Source organism: Hylobates moloch, unplaced genomic scaffold, assembly GCF_009828535.3.
Source record: "Hylobates moloch isolate HMO894 unplaced genomic scaffold, HMol_V3 SCAFFOLD_7, whole genome shotgun sequence".
Taxonomy (NCBI): Eukaryota; Metazoa; Chordata; class Mammalia; order Primates; family Hylobatidae; genus Hylobates; species Hylobates moloch.
In genome coordinates, this window is record NW_026652282.1 from 99,913,262 (window position 1) to 99,931,017 (window position 17,756).

The following is a 17,756-nucleotide window of genomic DNA, read 5'->3' on the forward strand; positions in this document are numbered from 1 at the left end:
AAAGAATTAGTAATTATGAGCCGGGCGCAGTGGCTCATGCCTATAATCCCAGCACTTTGGGAGGCTGAGGTGGGCAGATCACCTGAGGTCAGGAGTTTGACACCAGCCTGACCAACATGGCGAAACCCCGTCTCTATTAAAAATACAAAAATTAGCCGGGCGTGGTGGTGGTTGCCTATAATCCCAGCTACTCAGGAGGCGGAGGTTGCAGTGAGCCAAGATCGCACCATTGCACTTGAGCCTGGGTGACAGGGCAAGATTTCGTCTCAAAAAAAAAAAAGCATAATTATTATATGTTCTAGGAAGGAAACAAACAGGGTGCTGAGACAGTAAATGATTTGTGGGAGATAATCTTATCTTAGACAGGTTTGTCACTTTTAAAATGAGACCTGAATCTGTAATCCCAGCACTTTGGGAGGCTGAGGCGGGCGGATCACGAAGTCAGGAGTTCAAGTCCAGCCTGGCCAACATAGTGAAACCCTGTCTCTAGTAAAAAAAAAAAAAAAATTAGCTGGGCATGGTGGCATGTGCCTGTAGTCCCAGCTACACGGGAGGCTGAGGCAGGAGAATCACTTGAACCCAGGAGGTGGAGGTTGCAGTGAGCCAAGATCGCACCATTGCACTCCAGCTTGGGCAACAGAGCGAGACTTCGTCAAGAAAAAAATAAAAAAAAGACCTGAATTATTGAAAAGGGGCCAGCTGTAAAAAGAGCTTAAAGAAGAACTGTCTAGGGAGAAGGACATACATGTTCCAAGGCTCTGAGTTGGGAAACAATTTAGAATATTCTGAGAACTAAAAGGCTGGTATTTTTGAAGCATAGCGAACTAGCGGGAGCATCAACATACAAGTGGTAGTTGAAGCCATGGGAGTGGTTTGATTTTCCCTGGAGAGTACATTGAAGAAGAAGAAAAACAACAACCACCAAAAAATCAAGAGCAGAACACTGGAGAGAAACAACGTAGAAGGGAGGTTCAAAGACGAATCTGTAAGGGAGATGAGAGGGAGCAGTCACAGAGGTGGGAAGAAAGGTAAGAAAGAAGAATATCATGGAAGCCGAAGAAGGAAAGAGTTCCAACATTGTCATGACGTATACAGAGTAGTCAAATAAGATAAAGGGGAAAAGAGGTCTGTTGGCAATTAGGTCATTGATGATTTTAGCCATTGCCCACTCAGAGAAGTGAGTGATGTGAGTAGAAGACTTAGTGTAGTGATGAGCTACACTATAGCTATGATCTCCCTTAAATGTTTATTTTCATACCAGAGTATCTGCTTCATCCAGAGTTAGTTTGATCTGGTGAAATTATTAGCGAGATTTCCCAATTGCCAATCAGAAAACATTTATTAAGCATTCATTATCTGCATAGAATTACACTTGGTACTAAGGTGAAATAAAGGGTAGATTCCTATATGTAGGTCTAAATTCAAGGTTCCTAAGAAATAATTTTTAAAAGATGGCCCTCTAGCTTCACTCTCTGAGAAACATCTATTGTGTACCCTGAAGCAGCTTATTATTTGCTTGCCTAGACCTAAAAGCATGGGAAATTGTAACAAGTCTGTGTTACCTGTATATTGTGTCTTCCACAGAGCAGACTGAATACATTCTTAAAGGAACAGGCCACTTGTCTCTTTTGATAATTAGTCACTTTCTTACTCCTTTTCTATGCTAACATGTATCTTAACTATCTGTGTTTATGTGAAGAGGATATGTGTGTGTGTGTGTATCTGCCATATCCCATTTGTTAAAAGATGAACTTCACTTGTTGAATAGATTTTAGCTATAATTTTCTCAGCACATTGATGTTCACAATAAAGGAACTGTTGAAATATAAAGCAAAAGAGTAAGTAATGAAAATTGACCTTCCCATTTTTAAGCCCCCATTTGAGACCCATCATTCATCATTTCAGGCATTCTTTCAAAACATACTGAGAACCTGCTTACTGTATTATGGTGGTGCAAAAGTAATTGCCACTATATCACTATATAGTGGCAAAAACCGCAATTACTTTTACATATATTATATTATTATATATAATAATATGTTGCAGACTCTCTTGAGCTCTTCTCAGATCTATAGCATTTATATTCAGTACTTTTACATCTTTGTAATAACTTGTATACTGACTTAAGTTCTATTATTATCACATGCTGGTGTTTATGTTAACTAGTTCAGGCTCTCTGGAGAGCAGAGTCTGCGTTATGTTGATTTTGTTGTTTTTCTTTTTTTGAGACGGAGTCCCACTCTGTCACCCAGGCTGGAGTGCAGTGGCGCAATCTCGGCTCACTGCAAGCTCCGCCTCCCGGGTTCACGCCATTCTCCTGCCTCAGCCTCTCCGAGCAGCTGGGACTACAGGCGCCCGCCACCACGCCTGGCTAATTTTTTTGCATTTTTGGTAGAGACGGGGTTTCACCGTGGTCTCGATCTCCTGACCTCGTGATCCGCCTGCCTCGGCCTCCCAAAGTCCTGGGATTACAAGCGTGAGCCACCGCACCCGGCCCGTTATGTTGATTTTGTATCCTCAAAGCCCCCAGCATAGTTTTAGGTGAGGATATAGAGGGCACTTGATATTCTATTGATTTTATGATTGGATTTTAAATACTTATTTCTGTTTTCCCTGTTCTTTAGTTTCCTTCAGCATTTTTCAAAGGAAGAGTAAACATGTGTGCTGCATTTTGCTATGAGGTTTTAAAGTGCTGCACATCGAAAATTAGCTCAACCAGGAATGAAGCATCTGCACTTTTGTATCTTTTGATGAGAAACAACTTTGAGTATACCAAAAGGAAAACCTTTTTGAGGACACATCTACAGGTCAGTGAAAATAAAAGCTCCTCTTCATCTTTCTTCTCTTCAATCTTTAACCTCTAGATCAAGATCCAGAGCCACCCAACCCAGTCCAATACAATGTGGCCATCTAGCACTTGATGTGTGGCTAGTCTAAATTTAGATGTTCTGAAAGTGTAAAATATACTATGGATTTTGAAGACTTAAGTATGAAAAAAATAGAATATCTCAATTGTTTTATATTGCTTATATGTTGAAATGATATGTTGCCTGTATTAGGTTAAGTATATTAAAATAAGTATCTTTTTAGTATGGCTACTAGGTAATTGATAATTACGTATGTGGCATGTGTCGTATTTCTACGGAATAGAGCTGCTCCTGAGCAGAGAAGAGCATAGGCTTTATTTCAGATTTTTTTTTTTTTTATTTTTTCGAGACAGAGTCTCGCTCTGTTGCCCAGGCTGGAGTGCAGTGGCATGATCTCGGCTCACTGCAACCTCCACCTCCCGGGCTCAAGTGATTCTCCTGCCTCAGCCTCCCGAGTAGGATTACAGGCGTGCACCACTATGCCCAGCTAATTTTTGTATTTTTAGTAGAGACGGGGTTTCACCATGTTGGCCAGGCTGGTCTCAAACTCCTGACCTCAGGTGATCCACCCACCTTAACCTCCCAAAGTGCTGCGATTACAAGCATGAGCCACCGTGCCCAGTCTCTAGTTCAAATTTGAGGACTGCCACATACTATGTGACCTGGAGCAAGTTACTTCCTTAGCCTCTCAGTACCTCAGTTTCTGCAAATGCGGTGGGGTAAATATTGTTACCTAGCTCATAGGATTTTTATGAGGATTAAATGAGATGATTAAATAACAAGCTTGTTAGATTTTACAGAACAGATAACACAGTTTATGTTTTTCATGCTCCAGTATGCCCACTTATTTTAAAAATGAGAGATGTCTCAAGGTTTAGTGGAAAGCATTGACTTTGGAATCAGGCCTACCCGCACTTAAATCATAGCTTAAATCCTTACATGCCCTGTGACCCTAAGCAAGTCACTCAATCTGGCTGAACCTGTTCCCTTATTTGTAAAATGAGACTGAGTATTTCACTTTGCAGCATTACCCTGAGGATTAAAATAAGGTGTGTATAGTGCCTATAGTGCCTGACACAATGTGTAGCATAAGATAGATACTTCCTACATGATAGTTATTATTCAACATCTCCATACTTTTGGGTTTATTGGATGAAATAGCTCTGAACTAAACCACAATTGGGACTGCTTGACTCAGTAGCTTTCATTGTAATATGGGAAATCCTTGGTGCTATTTATATCTTTACTGTCATGGTCTGTCCCATTAGAGTTGTTTACTGGAGATAAGATTATTAATGGGGAAACAACCATAAGCAGCTTGTTGAAAAATGTCATCAATAATGTGAAAATCTAATAGGAATACTGTGTATGCTTCCTGTAAAAGTCTGCTGTATAATTACTTTTGCATGTTAGAGTCAGCCATCATTACACATTAGGTCCTTTACTATTTGCTTTTATATGAGATGGCACTTGGAAACTCACCTTTCCCCAGAACATTGTCGTAATTTGTGTGCCAATATACCTGAAATTCCTCCATTGGTATTGATTCTTCTGGGTCAAAGCATCAGTTTTCTTTAAGTCTTTTATTCAAATATAGACAAATTAATAAATGTGAAGACTTAGAACACTGTCTGGCACATAATAAGCGCTCAGTAAAGGATTAACTAGTACTCTAATGGTTATGATCTCTTTCATCCTCTACAAAGTAGGGATTTTTATCATAGCCATTTTACAGATGAGAAACTTGAGGCACAGAAAGGTTAAATAGCTTTTCCAAAGCCACACAGTGAATTATTGATAAAGTCAAGATTTGTATCTAAGGCATTCAACTCTAGAGCCCATACCCATGGCTATTACTGTATCTTGCTTCCTAGGACCAGTGGTAAAGCATCCAGCCATTAACATCTTAGCATGAATTGTTTTGGCATTCACCCAAGGGAGACTGAGAGGTTTAAAAGTCCCGTCAAAGGCAGTGGTTCATGCCTGTAATCCTAGCACTTTGGGTGGTATAAGTGGCTGGATCACTTGAGCCCAGGAGCTCGAGACCAGCCTAGGCAACATGTCAAAATCCTGTCCCTACAAAAATACAAAAAATTAGTTAGGTGTGGTGGCACACATCTGTAGTCCCAGCTACTTGGGAGGCTGAGGTGGGAGGATCACCTGAGCCTGGGAGGTTGAGGCTGCAGTGAACCAGGAGCCAAGATCATACCACTGCATTCCAGCCTGGGCAATAGAGTGAGACCCTGTCTCAAAAAATAAAAAGTACCATCAAAGTCCATTCCATAAACTTTTGTTAAACTAGGTAAGCCCTGGTCAAAAACAAAGAAAGTTGCTGAGGCACTGGACTTGGAAGTCCAGCCAACTAAAATAGACTAGTGAAAAGGAATGAGAAATCATCAAAGAAAAACATGATTTATTCTCACCTTTGCCACAGCTACAACCTAGAAAGCATATTTAAAATGGAGACCTGACTACCATTGTATCAGTTCGCTGTTATGAAAATAGTTTTAGATCTGGCTGTCCTATGAGTTTTGAAAAATTGTTTACGTCTAACCAAGAAAGATCCTTTAAAATTTGAAATGGTGCCTTTCAAGTTACTATTTCAGCAGAAGAATGTAAACCCCTCATATATGAAGAAAATACATTATGATGGTACAGTGTAGAATCTTTAAAAGAAGCATTTCATGTGAGTGCTTATGTACTTATAAAATGATGAGCATAGGCAGCATTTGTTTAAAAGTTATTTGGAAAATAATGTTTACTTCTTCCCACAGATAATAATTGCTGTAAGCCAGCTGATAGCTGATGTAGCACTAAGCGGAGGATCAAGATTTCAGGAGTCTTTATTCATTATCAATAATTTTGCAAATAGTGACAGACCTATGAAGGTATGTTCTCATTTCAAATAATAAATTAGAACCACCTTTGCTATCAGGGAAGTTTAAACTCTTAAACTGTCATTGGATTCACAACTTTTGATAGTATAGAATGTACGGAATGTGAGTTTTATGAGTTAAGGGCTTTGTCTTGTACATCACTATATCTCTAGTACCTAGAACACTGCCTGGTACATAGCAGATATTCAATATCAGTTTAGTGGATGGATGAATGAATATACTATGTATTCATAGTTGTTATGGCAAGTGGAATCTGAATTTTTTTTTCTGAGCTTCATTTCCAAACTTGCTCAGAAAATATATAGATCCTTTATTTCTTAACAATTGTCACCACTTTTAATATTGGTTAAATAAGCACTGAATTTGAAATTTCACAAAATTTCACTTAGAATAGCTGACAGTTTCCTGATCCATTGCCAATGGATGAGGAATGGCACAGAAGGGATTCATTATTTGATGGTTTTGTGAGTTTTGAAAATTATCTGTTAACACCAAGACTGTCACTCTTAAGCACCATTTTGCTGAGGCCAAACCCAAGACTCTGACCACTGTTCCACTTTCTTTCCTATATGCTTAAAACTTATAGCACTGTAAAAATTCATCTGTTGCTTTGTTGCATAGAGTGCAGGTTCTGATCTTCAGTGACACATGTATACAAGGAAAGAAGAATCCTTTGCCAATAGGACTTTTCCTCCCAGAGGAATGAATCATCCCCATTCTTGGGAAAGGTCATCTTCCAGCACAGTTTGACAACATTGTGTAAAATCTGAAAAACATTAAACGCTCATAGTCACAGCATATTTGATGTTTGCATGTGTAGAATCTATGTACCAAAAAATATTCCCATAGGAATGTTGCTTGTACTGAAAAATAACAGTGTGTAGTGCCAGCCACTCTCAGGCTGGGAAAGTTTTCTTTCCAGCCAGTTCTACTAGTTCCTCAGGGCATCAGTATATGCTCCAGCTAATCTTGTGAGCATAGAAACAAGTTACACCACTTATGCCTATACTCTAAGGAATTGTTTCTACCAGTTGTTACCATCCCTAGTACTATGTTACATAGGTAGATTGGTAAGTTTTTCTAGGTAAATGGGGCTTGTATACTCTCTCCTTGATAGGAAATCTTTTTCTTTTCCGTAACTCATTTATGAAATGACTTAGTTTTATTCTGTTATGGCAGTCATTACCAACAAACCCTATTATGAAAAGATACGCCTTTCCCCTGGTAAATGGGATCTCTATTAATGTATAGAAAGGAACTTTATGTATATAATTATTATTTTTAAAGGGATTCAAAGCCAGATAGGTATTTTTTATTTCTATTGTATTTATTTATTTATTTAGAGATGGAGTTTCACTCTTGTTGCCCAGGCTGGGGTGCAATGGCCCGATCTCGGCTCACTGCAACCTCCACCTCCTGGGTTCAAGTGATTTTCCTGCCTCAGCCTCCCGAGTAGCTGGGATTACAGGTGCCTGCCACCACGCCTGGGTAATTTTTTATATTTTTAATAGAAATGGGAGTTCACCATGTTGGCCAGGCTGGTCTCGAACTCCTGACCTCAGGTGGTCCACTTGCCTCGGCCTCCCAAAGTGCTGGGATTACAGGCATGAGCCACTGCTCCTGGCCAAGAAGGCAGTGTTTCAAACCATTTCCCCCACATATTGTGTTCATATTGGCAAGCTCCCTATCCTCTGTACCTGTCTCTTCCTCATCATCTCTGAATCATATAGATAATTGTGATTACTCCTGTGGGGGTTAAGAGGATGCAATAGGACTTCCTTAGCAGTGGCTAGGGTAAAGAGGAAACTCTGGTATTCTTGGCACCAAAAACAAACTTGGAAAGCTTAATGATCTCTCTAAACTTTCTGGAATGTTCTGTGATTCATGACCTCCCATTTGTGTAAATAGAAATTTCTGCAGTACGGTTTTCACCTTAGTGTACGTGGTAGGTAGTGGATGGAGTAGGTATGCTCATCAGAATGGAAGAGTGGCCAAGAGCACCACCAGGGCCAGACTGCCTGGGTGAAAATCCTGTCTCTAACATTTACCAATTTTGAGACTTTGGTCAAGCATTTAAATACTTTTTTATAATAGTACTTAACTCATAGGGTTGTCTTAAAAATTAAAACATGTAAAGAACCCAGACCAGTGCTTGGCACATAGTAAGCTATTAGTTTTTAGTTACTGTTACAAGAAAACGGCAAACAAAGATCACTCCCATGGCTGTGGAATTCACAATGGAGGATCTGAGATACAAAGCCAGGTAGTCTGGCTCCAGAGCTAATGCTTTTATGTCCTGTGAATGTACTGCCGCCAAGGTTAGAGCCTTTGAAGCCTGGGCTAGTTACATATTTTAAAAATAATTTATTTAAAATTATTTCAGTGTACTATATGCAATACCAAGAACTGTAACAGGAAGTGAAAATCATATTATGTCCTCAGCATTGGATGACAAGCCTTAGAGTACATCAATATTGTTGTTAAACATGTCTTTTTTGTTTGTTTTGAAATTAGGCAACTGCCTTTCCCACAGAAGTCAAAGACTTGACCAAGAGAATCCGCACTGTTCTTATGGCCACTGCCCAAATGAAGGAGCATGAGAAAGACCCTGAAATGCTAATTGATCTCCAGTATAGCTTAGCCAAGTCCTATGCAAGCACCCCAGAGCTCAGGAAAACCTGGCTTGATAGCATGGCCAAGATTCATGTAAAAAATGGAGATTTTTCAGAGGTGACTACTTAAAAGTTTTGTTCTAAACAGCCTTTCAAAACACCTTGAGCATGTTCTGACAGTTCTTTCTCTGTCATCCTTTTTCAGGCTGCGATGTGTTATGTCCATGTAGCAGCTCTAGTTGCAGAGTTTCTTCATCGAAAAAGTAAGATATTTCTGTTTTTAGAGATGGGGGGATTTTCATTTAGCATAATAGTTTTTTATCTTTGTAGTTTAGCTATGAATATGATATAATTGAACGCTGAAAAATATGTTCACCCTTGGCCTCATTCAGTGTTAAAAATAAGCTGTTATAGGCCGGGCGCGGTGGCTCACGCTAGGCCGAGGCGGTCAGATCGTGGTCAGGAGATCGAGACCGCGTGAAACCCTCTCTACTAAAAAACAAAAAATTGCCGGGCGGTGGTGGCTGGCAAAAAAAATAAGCTGTTATAAAAGAAGACTGGATTGTTTGTTGTCCATTCTGCTTTCATTAGAGATTGCAAGAAAAGTTAAATAGTGCAGGGTGGCCAGGTGCAGTGGCTCATGCCTGTAATCCCAGTGCTTTGGGAGGCCGAGGCTGGAGGATTGCTTGAGGCCAGGAGTTTGAGACCAGCCTGGGCAACAGAGTGAGATCCTGTACCTATTTTAAAATAAAATATAAAATATAAAAAAAAAATAGTACAGGACCAGGCCTGATGCCCAGTGTTTATTTTCCAAGACTGTCCTTCCCTGGAAGACTGCCACAAATTAAATTCTTCTCAAGGCTCAAGTTGGGATAACACAGATTATTTGTTTCCCCGTCATGTGTCTTAACATCACCAACTGCCCATAGACTATGTCTCTCCAGCCACTTTAGTGCAGTGATACCTGGGTACTAAAAGGGAGTCATACTCTTGAAGGGCTTCAGGTCCAGCAGCCCTGGATTCCTAATTTAAGATTCCTAATTCAGGAAATCTACTTGCAAGTGTCCCTTTCCATAAACAGTATTGTTGGCTACTGCTCAACAGTATTGTTGAACAGACTGCATCTGCTCAGATAGTAACCCAGTTGAGTTAGGTTTAAACATTGATTGGCAATGGAGCTGGCAACCAAGAAATCTCTATCTCAGTGTCCAAGCTACTTCCTTTAAGGCAGTGGAATGAGTAACAATACGGCAAAATGAAACCAACTTATTAAAGGAGTCATATCACTCTGGCTCCAGCTGTAGGAACACAACCATATTTTGTTTTATTTTTTAATTCCAGAATTCCTACAGTTAACTATATATCTGTCATTTCACACTGAGGCTCAGTGTTTGATTGCCTCTTATAACACCCATGTGGAGAATCTTTTTCTAAAAAGATTCTTGGCCAGGTGTGGTGACTCAGACCTGTAATGTCAACACTTTGGGAGGCATGGGTAGGTGGATCACTTGAGCCCAGGAATTTGAAAACAGCCTTGGCAGGAATGGTGAAACCCCATCTCTACAAAAAATACAAAAATTAGCTGGGCCTGTTGTCACATGCCTGTGGTTCCAGCTACGAAAGGGGGTGAGGTAGGATCATAGCTTGAGCCCAGGACACTGCACTCCAACCTGGGTGACAGGACAAGACTCTGTCTCAAAAAATAATAAATAAATAAATAAATAAATAAAATTTTAAAAAAAGATTCTTCTTAAGTAAAATGTAGATTCGTTTTACTTATATTTTAAATTAACACTTTCTGTCTGACTCTGGAATTCTTTTGAACAATCTATGTGTTTGATATACTTTAGTTTTCTCCTTTTGGTATACATATGTGAGTTTTAAACAGAGAAAGAGATTAATTACCAAAATGAGGCCCCATTTGAGGGTTTTTTTTAAATCACTGGTATGCATATGAAATCACAGTATAAGTAAATATTGAAATTACACACCTGAAATTCCAAATAAACTGACAGATATGAGAATCTTAAACGGAGTACTGTGATTTCAAGTATGTCTTCAGAGAAATAGGTTAATATTATCTCATCTTTTTAATTAGAAATCTGGCCAGGCATGGTGGCTCACGCCTATAATCCCAGCACTTTGGGAGGCCGAGGTGGGTGGATCACCTGAGGTCAGGAGTTCGAGACCACCCTGGACAACATGGTGAAATCCCGGACGTTGTGGCACACACGTGTAATCTCAACTACTCGGAAGGCTGAGGCAGGAGCGCTTGAACCCAGGAGGCAGAGGTTGCAATGAGCCAAGATCATGCCACTGCACTCCAGCCTGGGTGACGAGAACAGAACTCCATCTAAATAATAATAATAGTAGTAGAAATCTGAAGATTTTTATGTCCACTAAGTCTAAAACTGTACTTTTTAGATTTTGAAAACAGTTAATTATATTAAAACTATTTCCTGGAATGTTTTTGTTTTTTTCACAAGTGCAGAGACATTAAAGCTAAGCAAAAATCAAGAATTATTTATCTTTATTATCAGTCCTTAAGCTTTAGAAATATAATTTCTTGCTATGGTTTTTCTGGATATTAGCATGAGGCAGCTAGCATAAACACCAAACTGATACGTTTCAGGAAGTGGAAATAATATTTTCAACTAGCCATTTATATATTTCATAATACCCTCAAGGTTTTTTAGAATTTATTCTTCATAGAAATCAAAGCAGTCTTCACTAATGAGGAGAAAATGTTGTTTTGAATGTTAAAAAAAAGATGTTTAAGAGAATTTACATATTTATTTATAGGTGTCATCTATTTTTAAAGTTCTTTTAATTAAATTTTATTTTATTTTAAGTTCTGGGATACATGTGCAGGATGTGCAGGTTTGTTACATAGGTAAACATGTGCCATGGTGGTTTGCTGATGCCATCTATTTTTAAACCTGGAAAATTCTATTTGCCTAAATTAGAAAACCTTATTCTAAAATAGTGGTAGTAGTAAAAGTCCTCAGGGTTTTCCCCACTTAGCTTCAGTGATCCAAAACACCTTTTTTTTTTCTTAATTAGCTGATTCAACTATACTAGCTATACCAAGGTCGACTACCAATTTAAAACACAAGTTAAAAACGTGAACTGAGTATTATTCTAAGTGAACTAACTCAGGAATGGAAACCAAATATTGTATGTTCTTGCTTATATGTGGGAGCTAAGCTATGAGGATGCAAAGGCATAAGAATGATATAATGGACTTTGGGGACTGGGGGTGGGGGCCAGGGAGGAATTAAACACTACACATTGGGTACTGCTTGGGTGACAGGTACACCAAAATCTCAGAAATTACTGCTAAAAGACTTATCCATGTAACAAAAAATCACCTCTTCCCCCAAAACTATTTTTTAAAAAAACCTGTAATCTGTTAACCTCCCATCCATTCTGAGAAAGCATTAGTGAGCTTTTTGAAGTCTAGATAAGACCTGGCAATTGACACAGTAAATAAAAATACATTTAAGTGCAGAACTGAAAAAAAATCATTGAATTTACACTGAAGACCAACGTATTTGACTAAGATAATTGGGCACCTTTAGAACTCTGTTTTCTATCATTAAGTGCCCTTTGATAATGAAGCCAAGAGGGAAGGAGCATTAGAATATATTTTAAATCCCTGATACATATCCGTTGCCAAAAATGTTTTTTCTCTAATTCCTAACCAGTTTCTCTTGAAGTACATTATAAAATATTTTTAAATCAAGATGGAATAAAATACTACTCATCAGTTGACACATTGGAAGCAGATGTTCTACTGTGTAGTGTTTTTAAGGAAAAAAAATATTTTGTCCTATTGGATCATTGCCTAAGCAGGGAAGGGCTTAGGGGCCCTTGCCCCTCAAAGGTGACTACACAGCACCCACAAGGGACCATTTCCAGATCCTTTTCTTCACTGTGTCAGGCACTGAACTGACAGGAAAAGGGAAAGGAGGTATGCAGTACTCCCTGCCCCCACCCTCACCCTACCCTCAAACTTCTTTCAGGCAGCCTGAGCTCTTGCTTGTTCTACCAGAGAGACTTAAGGATCACTATTCTCTTCCCTTTACTGAAGGCATCTCAAAGTGATAATACTGAGTGTCAGCTATTCTCCTCCCTCCCAAAAAATATAAAATAAAAAATGTCAGAATTTGCTTATTTTTATTTTGTTTGAGAACCTCAAAATTTCTAGATCACATTCTCCCTTTGTTCTTTTCCTGAGAGAGGGTACAACTGTTTTCCCCAGGGAAGATAAGAGTCAAGTCTCTGCATTCTTTCACCACCAAACAGCATCCTAGGTTCAGCAAAGCTTCAGGCCTACAAGGATTCACCCATCAACCCAGAAAAAGGAATTTCCTTTCCCACAGAATCTGTTTTTTTTCATTCCTTACAGGGTAATGTTGCTCTCTTTCCCAAGACATGGTATCCAGGATCTGATAGCTTAAGTTTCATGAAGCTTTTTATTCCCTCATTCTTTCCTAGTCATAGCTTTTTCCCTTCTTATCCTCCCCTCAGGACTCTTAGTTCTTATCCTTCTTCTGACTAGCCACCCTTTTTAATCAAGGGTTGCACTGCTATCCCATCTTCCACACCCCTTTCCACTTTTTTCCACGGGATAACTTGGATTCAGGGTTATGGTCTCTATCTGAACAGTTTCCATCTTGCTTTCCTTAGGACAGCAGTCAGGAATACAGAAGTTACAGCTAGAAACGGCAAGGTCAAGAGTCCTGGTCAAATACCAGAGAAACTGATAGCAGACTCTCCAGGACCACCTTCTACAGGGCTGCATAAGTGTACATGAGATCCCTCAAACAGATGCCTCCTTCTGTTGGGATATGTACACTGGCCAATTCTAGACTCAGCAACTTGTTCCATCTGAAAATCTTTCTAGAACTAAAAGGAATCAGGATTTTCTCCAAGCATTTTAAAGAATCTAACAAAGGGTCCTGATATGATTGGATATTGATGGGTGTTAATAACTTTAGCAAAAAGGGGGAGGAATATAGTCATCTCTGGGTAGAGATACATTATCAGGCAGATGCATTAAGATAACACACTTAGCAAGAATATTGGACTCTGAAGCTGAAAATTCACAATAGTAGTCTTTGCACTAGATAACTCAGACACAACTTTCATAAGTGGGTGTTTATGTCTTTGTTCCTGAGAGAAAACATAATTTTCCCTACTTCTACTTAAGATACACCAGAAGACTCTAGCAAGATGCTTTTAGCCTCATCTCATCTCTGGCATAGGAGTGTGCCTTTCTTCATCTTCCCTTAAATCCCAGCATTCCAGAAAAGCCCTACATTTGGAAATTACTTAAAGTAATAATCTCTTTTGAACAGATGGGAATTTTTTTTTCTCCCAGTCATGGACCTAGCTGCCTGAGGCCTTCAGGGATTGACTATCTTCTTCAATAAAGGCTATGTTCTTTGTCTCTTCACTCAAGTCTTGGACCCTCTTCTTTACAGCCTAGCTCTTGACTTGATAGTGGTGATCAAGTGGGATGGTTTCTTCTACATTTCAAAAAGTTCTCCTAATGCACTACTGCACAAAGACTATCGCATAGACCAGCTGCTAGTCTGAGAACTGTTTATCACATGTTTACAACAAGATAAGGAGTATTGTCCTAAATGTAAATGAACCATGTCACTAAACACTCTGTTTGTTCAACTGACTTGTTCCTTTTAATAGAAAGACTTTGCCGAAGAAGGAAATGAGGAATTGATTTACATTCTGGTGAAGGTTCCTTATCTTTTTATGGTCCAGTACTTTGAATAGAACTCTCTAGAGGTCTTGTAACAGACCATTTTAGGCATGCTTATCTTCAGAAATGAAGCAGGCTATGTTTTATCTTCAGCACCTTTTATGTATTATTATTTTTTTTTTTTTGAGATGGCGTCTCACTGTGTCACCCAGGCTGGAGTGCAGTAGTGATCTCGGCTCACTGCAAGCTCCACCTCCCGGGTTCACGCCATTCTCCTGCCTCAGCCTCCCGAGTAGCTGGGACTACAGGCGCCCGCCACCACGCCCAGCTAATTTTTTGTATTTTTTTTTTTTTTTTAGTAGAGATGGGGTTTCACCCTGTTAGCCAGGATGGTCTCAATCTCCTGACCTCATGATCTGCCTGCCTTGGCGTCCCAAAGTGCGGGATTACAGGCGTGAGCCACTGCGCCTGGCCCAGTGCCTTTTATTAACTACTTTATTTGAACAAAAATGGACCTACAGCTTGGTGGGTCAAAGTAAATATCACTTTCATTCCTGGGGCTCCTTCTTCCTTAATTAAAACTCACTGACTACTCCCATGTATTTCTCCCTTCTTAAAAAAGTATTTCAAAGTCAGGTGTAGTGGCTCATGCCTGTAATCTCAGCACTTTGGGAATCTGAGATGGGTAGGATCACTTGAGCTCCGGAGTTTGAGACCATCCTGGGTAACATGGCGAGACCTGATCTCTATAAAATATATAAAAGTTCACCAGCTGTGGTGGCTTGCACCAGTAGTCTCAGCTACTTGGGAGGCTGAGGCAGAAGGATGGCTTGAGTCCAGGAAGTCAAGGCTGCAGTGAGCTATGATCACGCTACTGCACTGCAGCCTAGGCGATGGGGTAACACTCTGTCTCAAAAAAAAAAAAAAAAAAAAAAAAAAAAGTATTTCAAAATAATCCTATCTTCCCCTAGCAGACTTTCATCTTTCTCTCAAAGAAGTGTGGTTCCTACCCATGTTCTGTCAAGCATCTTACCCAGAAGATACATGTCTAGTGATTAGGTTTCATTTAGACAAGAAGAGTTGGAAAAATCCAAGCCCTGATATATAACCTCTTTTCCACCAGAATTCTGAGAAATCTTTTCAACATGAGGTCTAATTTTTTTTTTAAACCTTCCTTCTTCCTTCCCCAACCTCTAACAGGAAGATTACCAGATACTTAGTTGTAAGTAAAGGTCATTATTTGTAAGTATCACTGTTAGATTGTAGAACAGTAGATTGCAACAGCCATTTTTTGTGTGTGTGTGTGTGTGTGACTAGCTCCTATCAGAAGGAAACTTTTTCAATGGTTATGTTATAAAGAGGCAGAATTTTCCTTGAACTCTAAAATTACAGCCCACTTAGATAAAGGTAAAGGCAGACACAGTAGGAATGTTTACACATGTTCCCCTGTCTAGAATCTATAGGGGAACCATGTGGCGTTTATACCTAGACTCTTGCTTGACAGTAACAATTTGGTCCAGAAGCCTACAGCAGGTGTTCTCAGCTTGAGTTCACTTCCTACATCCCAGGACTCCAGCTGGCAGCAATTATTTTATTCTACCTTGCGAAGGCTAGTTTATTTATTGGTAGGCTTATTTGCTAATAATAATTCATTGAGTACTTATTTACTAGGCTCCATTCTAAACACTTTACATTTCATTTAATTCTCATAGCATAGTTATTTATTATTCCTGTTTTACAGATGGTAAAACTTTTTATAGTCCCAGGGAGATAAACATTAGCACAAAATCACACAGTTAATGATAAAACTGAGTCTATATAACTCCAAAAGTGATGGTTCTTCCGGTGCCCCATCCTGTTTTCTCTAGGGTGCTTCATCCCTGCCATATGTTTTATTTCCTGACTCTCTTAAAAGTCCTAGGCCAGACCTTCTCCAACATCTCACTTCCTCTCCCAAATCTCAGTGAAATTAGGCACTAGACATGGTTAGCAAAGATCACTTAGTGGTTACCTGAAAAGTGCCTGCCCTCTTGTTTAGATGATAGAACACAAATGTATACAGGATCAAAGTTTAAATAAAAATGTTTAGATTGCACTACGTGAGCATCTATCCTAGCCATTGAAGATGATACATAGTCAAAGAATAAAAGTTATTCATAACTAACTTGAGCTCACTTTGTAGGGGGAGAAACTAATAAAATATGTAGTAGATGGAAACAAATTTTAAAATATTTGTAAGTGAAAATTGTACTTAAGACTTTGATTCTTACAAAAATATGTGTTTATTTTAAATAGCCCATCTCTGTAAGGCTCACTGTTATTTACTAAATGCTTTCTCATAAATTTACTCCACTGTTTTTTTTATTCACACAGAATTATTTCCTAATGGATGTTCAGCCTTCAAGAAAATTACTCCCAACATAGATGAAGAAGGAGCAATGAAAGAAGATGCTGGGATGATGGATGTCCATTACAGTGAAGTAAGGATTCCAGGGCCTGCATTGCCGGTTATATAAATTTCACTTCTTAAAATTCATATATATTAAACAATTATTACAGCTAACTTAATTTTGAAGGTAACTAAGGGTTAATGAACTTTAAGTATTAAAACTGTCCAAGGCAAAGATGTTCCTGTTTAGAGGGCCCTGTCTCTTTTTTTTGAATGTATTTACTATGTCATACTTTTAGTTTTTTTAATTATTATTATTACTATACTTTAAGTTTTAGGGTACATGTGCACAATGTGCAGGTTTGTTACATATGTATCTATGTGTGATGTTGTTTTGCTGCACCCATTAACTCGTCATTTAGCATTAGGTATATCGCCCAATGCTATCCCTCCCCCCTCCCCCCACCCCACAACAGTCCCCGGAGTGTGATGTTCCCCTTCCTGTGTCCATGTGTTCTCATTGTTCAATTCCCACCTGTGAGTGAGAACATGCGGTGTTTGGTTTCTTCTCCTTGCGATAGTTTACTGAGAATGATGTTTTCCAGTTTCATCCATGTCCCTACAAAGGACATGAACTCATCATTTTTTATGGCTGCATAGTATTCCATGGTGTATATGTGCCACATTCTCTTAATCTAGTCTATCGTTGTTGGACATTTGGGTTGGTTTCAACTCTTTGCTATTGTGAATAGTGCCGCAATAAACATACGTGTGCATGTGTCTTTATAGCAGCATGATTTATAGTCCTTTGGGTATATACCCAGTAATGGGGATGGCTGGGTCAAATGGTATTTCTAGTTCGAGATCCCTGATTTTTTTTACACTGACTTCCACAATGGTTGAACTAGTTTACAGTCCCACCAACAGTGTAAAAGTGTTCCTATTTCTCCACATCCTCTCCCGCACCTGTTGTTTCCTGACTTTTTAATGATGGCCATTCTAACTGGTGTGAGATGGTATCTCACTGTGGTTTTGATTTGCATTTCTCTGATGGCCAGTGATGATGAGCATTTTTTCATGTGTTTTTCGGCTGCATAAATGTCTTCTTTTGAGAAGTGTCTGTTCATGTCCTTTGCCCACTTTTTGATGGGGTTGTTTTTTTCTTGTAAATTTGTTTGAGTTCATTGTAGATTCTGGATATTAGCCCTTTGTCAGATGAGTAGGTTGTGAAAATTTTCTCCCATTCTGTAGGTTGCCTGTTCACTC

General features: G+C 39.2%; 1 protein-coding gene across 1 annotated transcript in view; it reads left to right on the top strand.

Annotated features, from left to right (window-relative positions):
- DOCK11 (dedicator of cytokinesis 11) overlaps window positions 1-17,756 on the top strand; it is a 214,575-nt gene that overhangs the window by 159,972 nt on the left and 36,847 nt on the right. Inside the window, exons 39-43 of the mRNA XM_032756251.2 lie at window positions 2,625-2,807; window positions 5,642-5,755; window positions 8,279-8,494; window positions 8,582-8,639; window positions 16,475-16,581. Of these exons, the coding sequence (XP_032612142.1) occupies window positions 2,625-2,807; window positions 5,642-5,755; window positions 8,279-8,494; window positions 8,582-8,639; window positions 16,475-16,581 (678 nt within the window). The remainder of the gene's footprint in view (window positions 1-2,624; window positions 2,808-5,641; window positions 5,756-8,278; window positions 8,495-8,581; window positions 8,640-16,474; window positions 16,582-17,756) is intronic.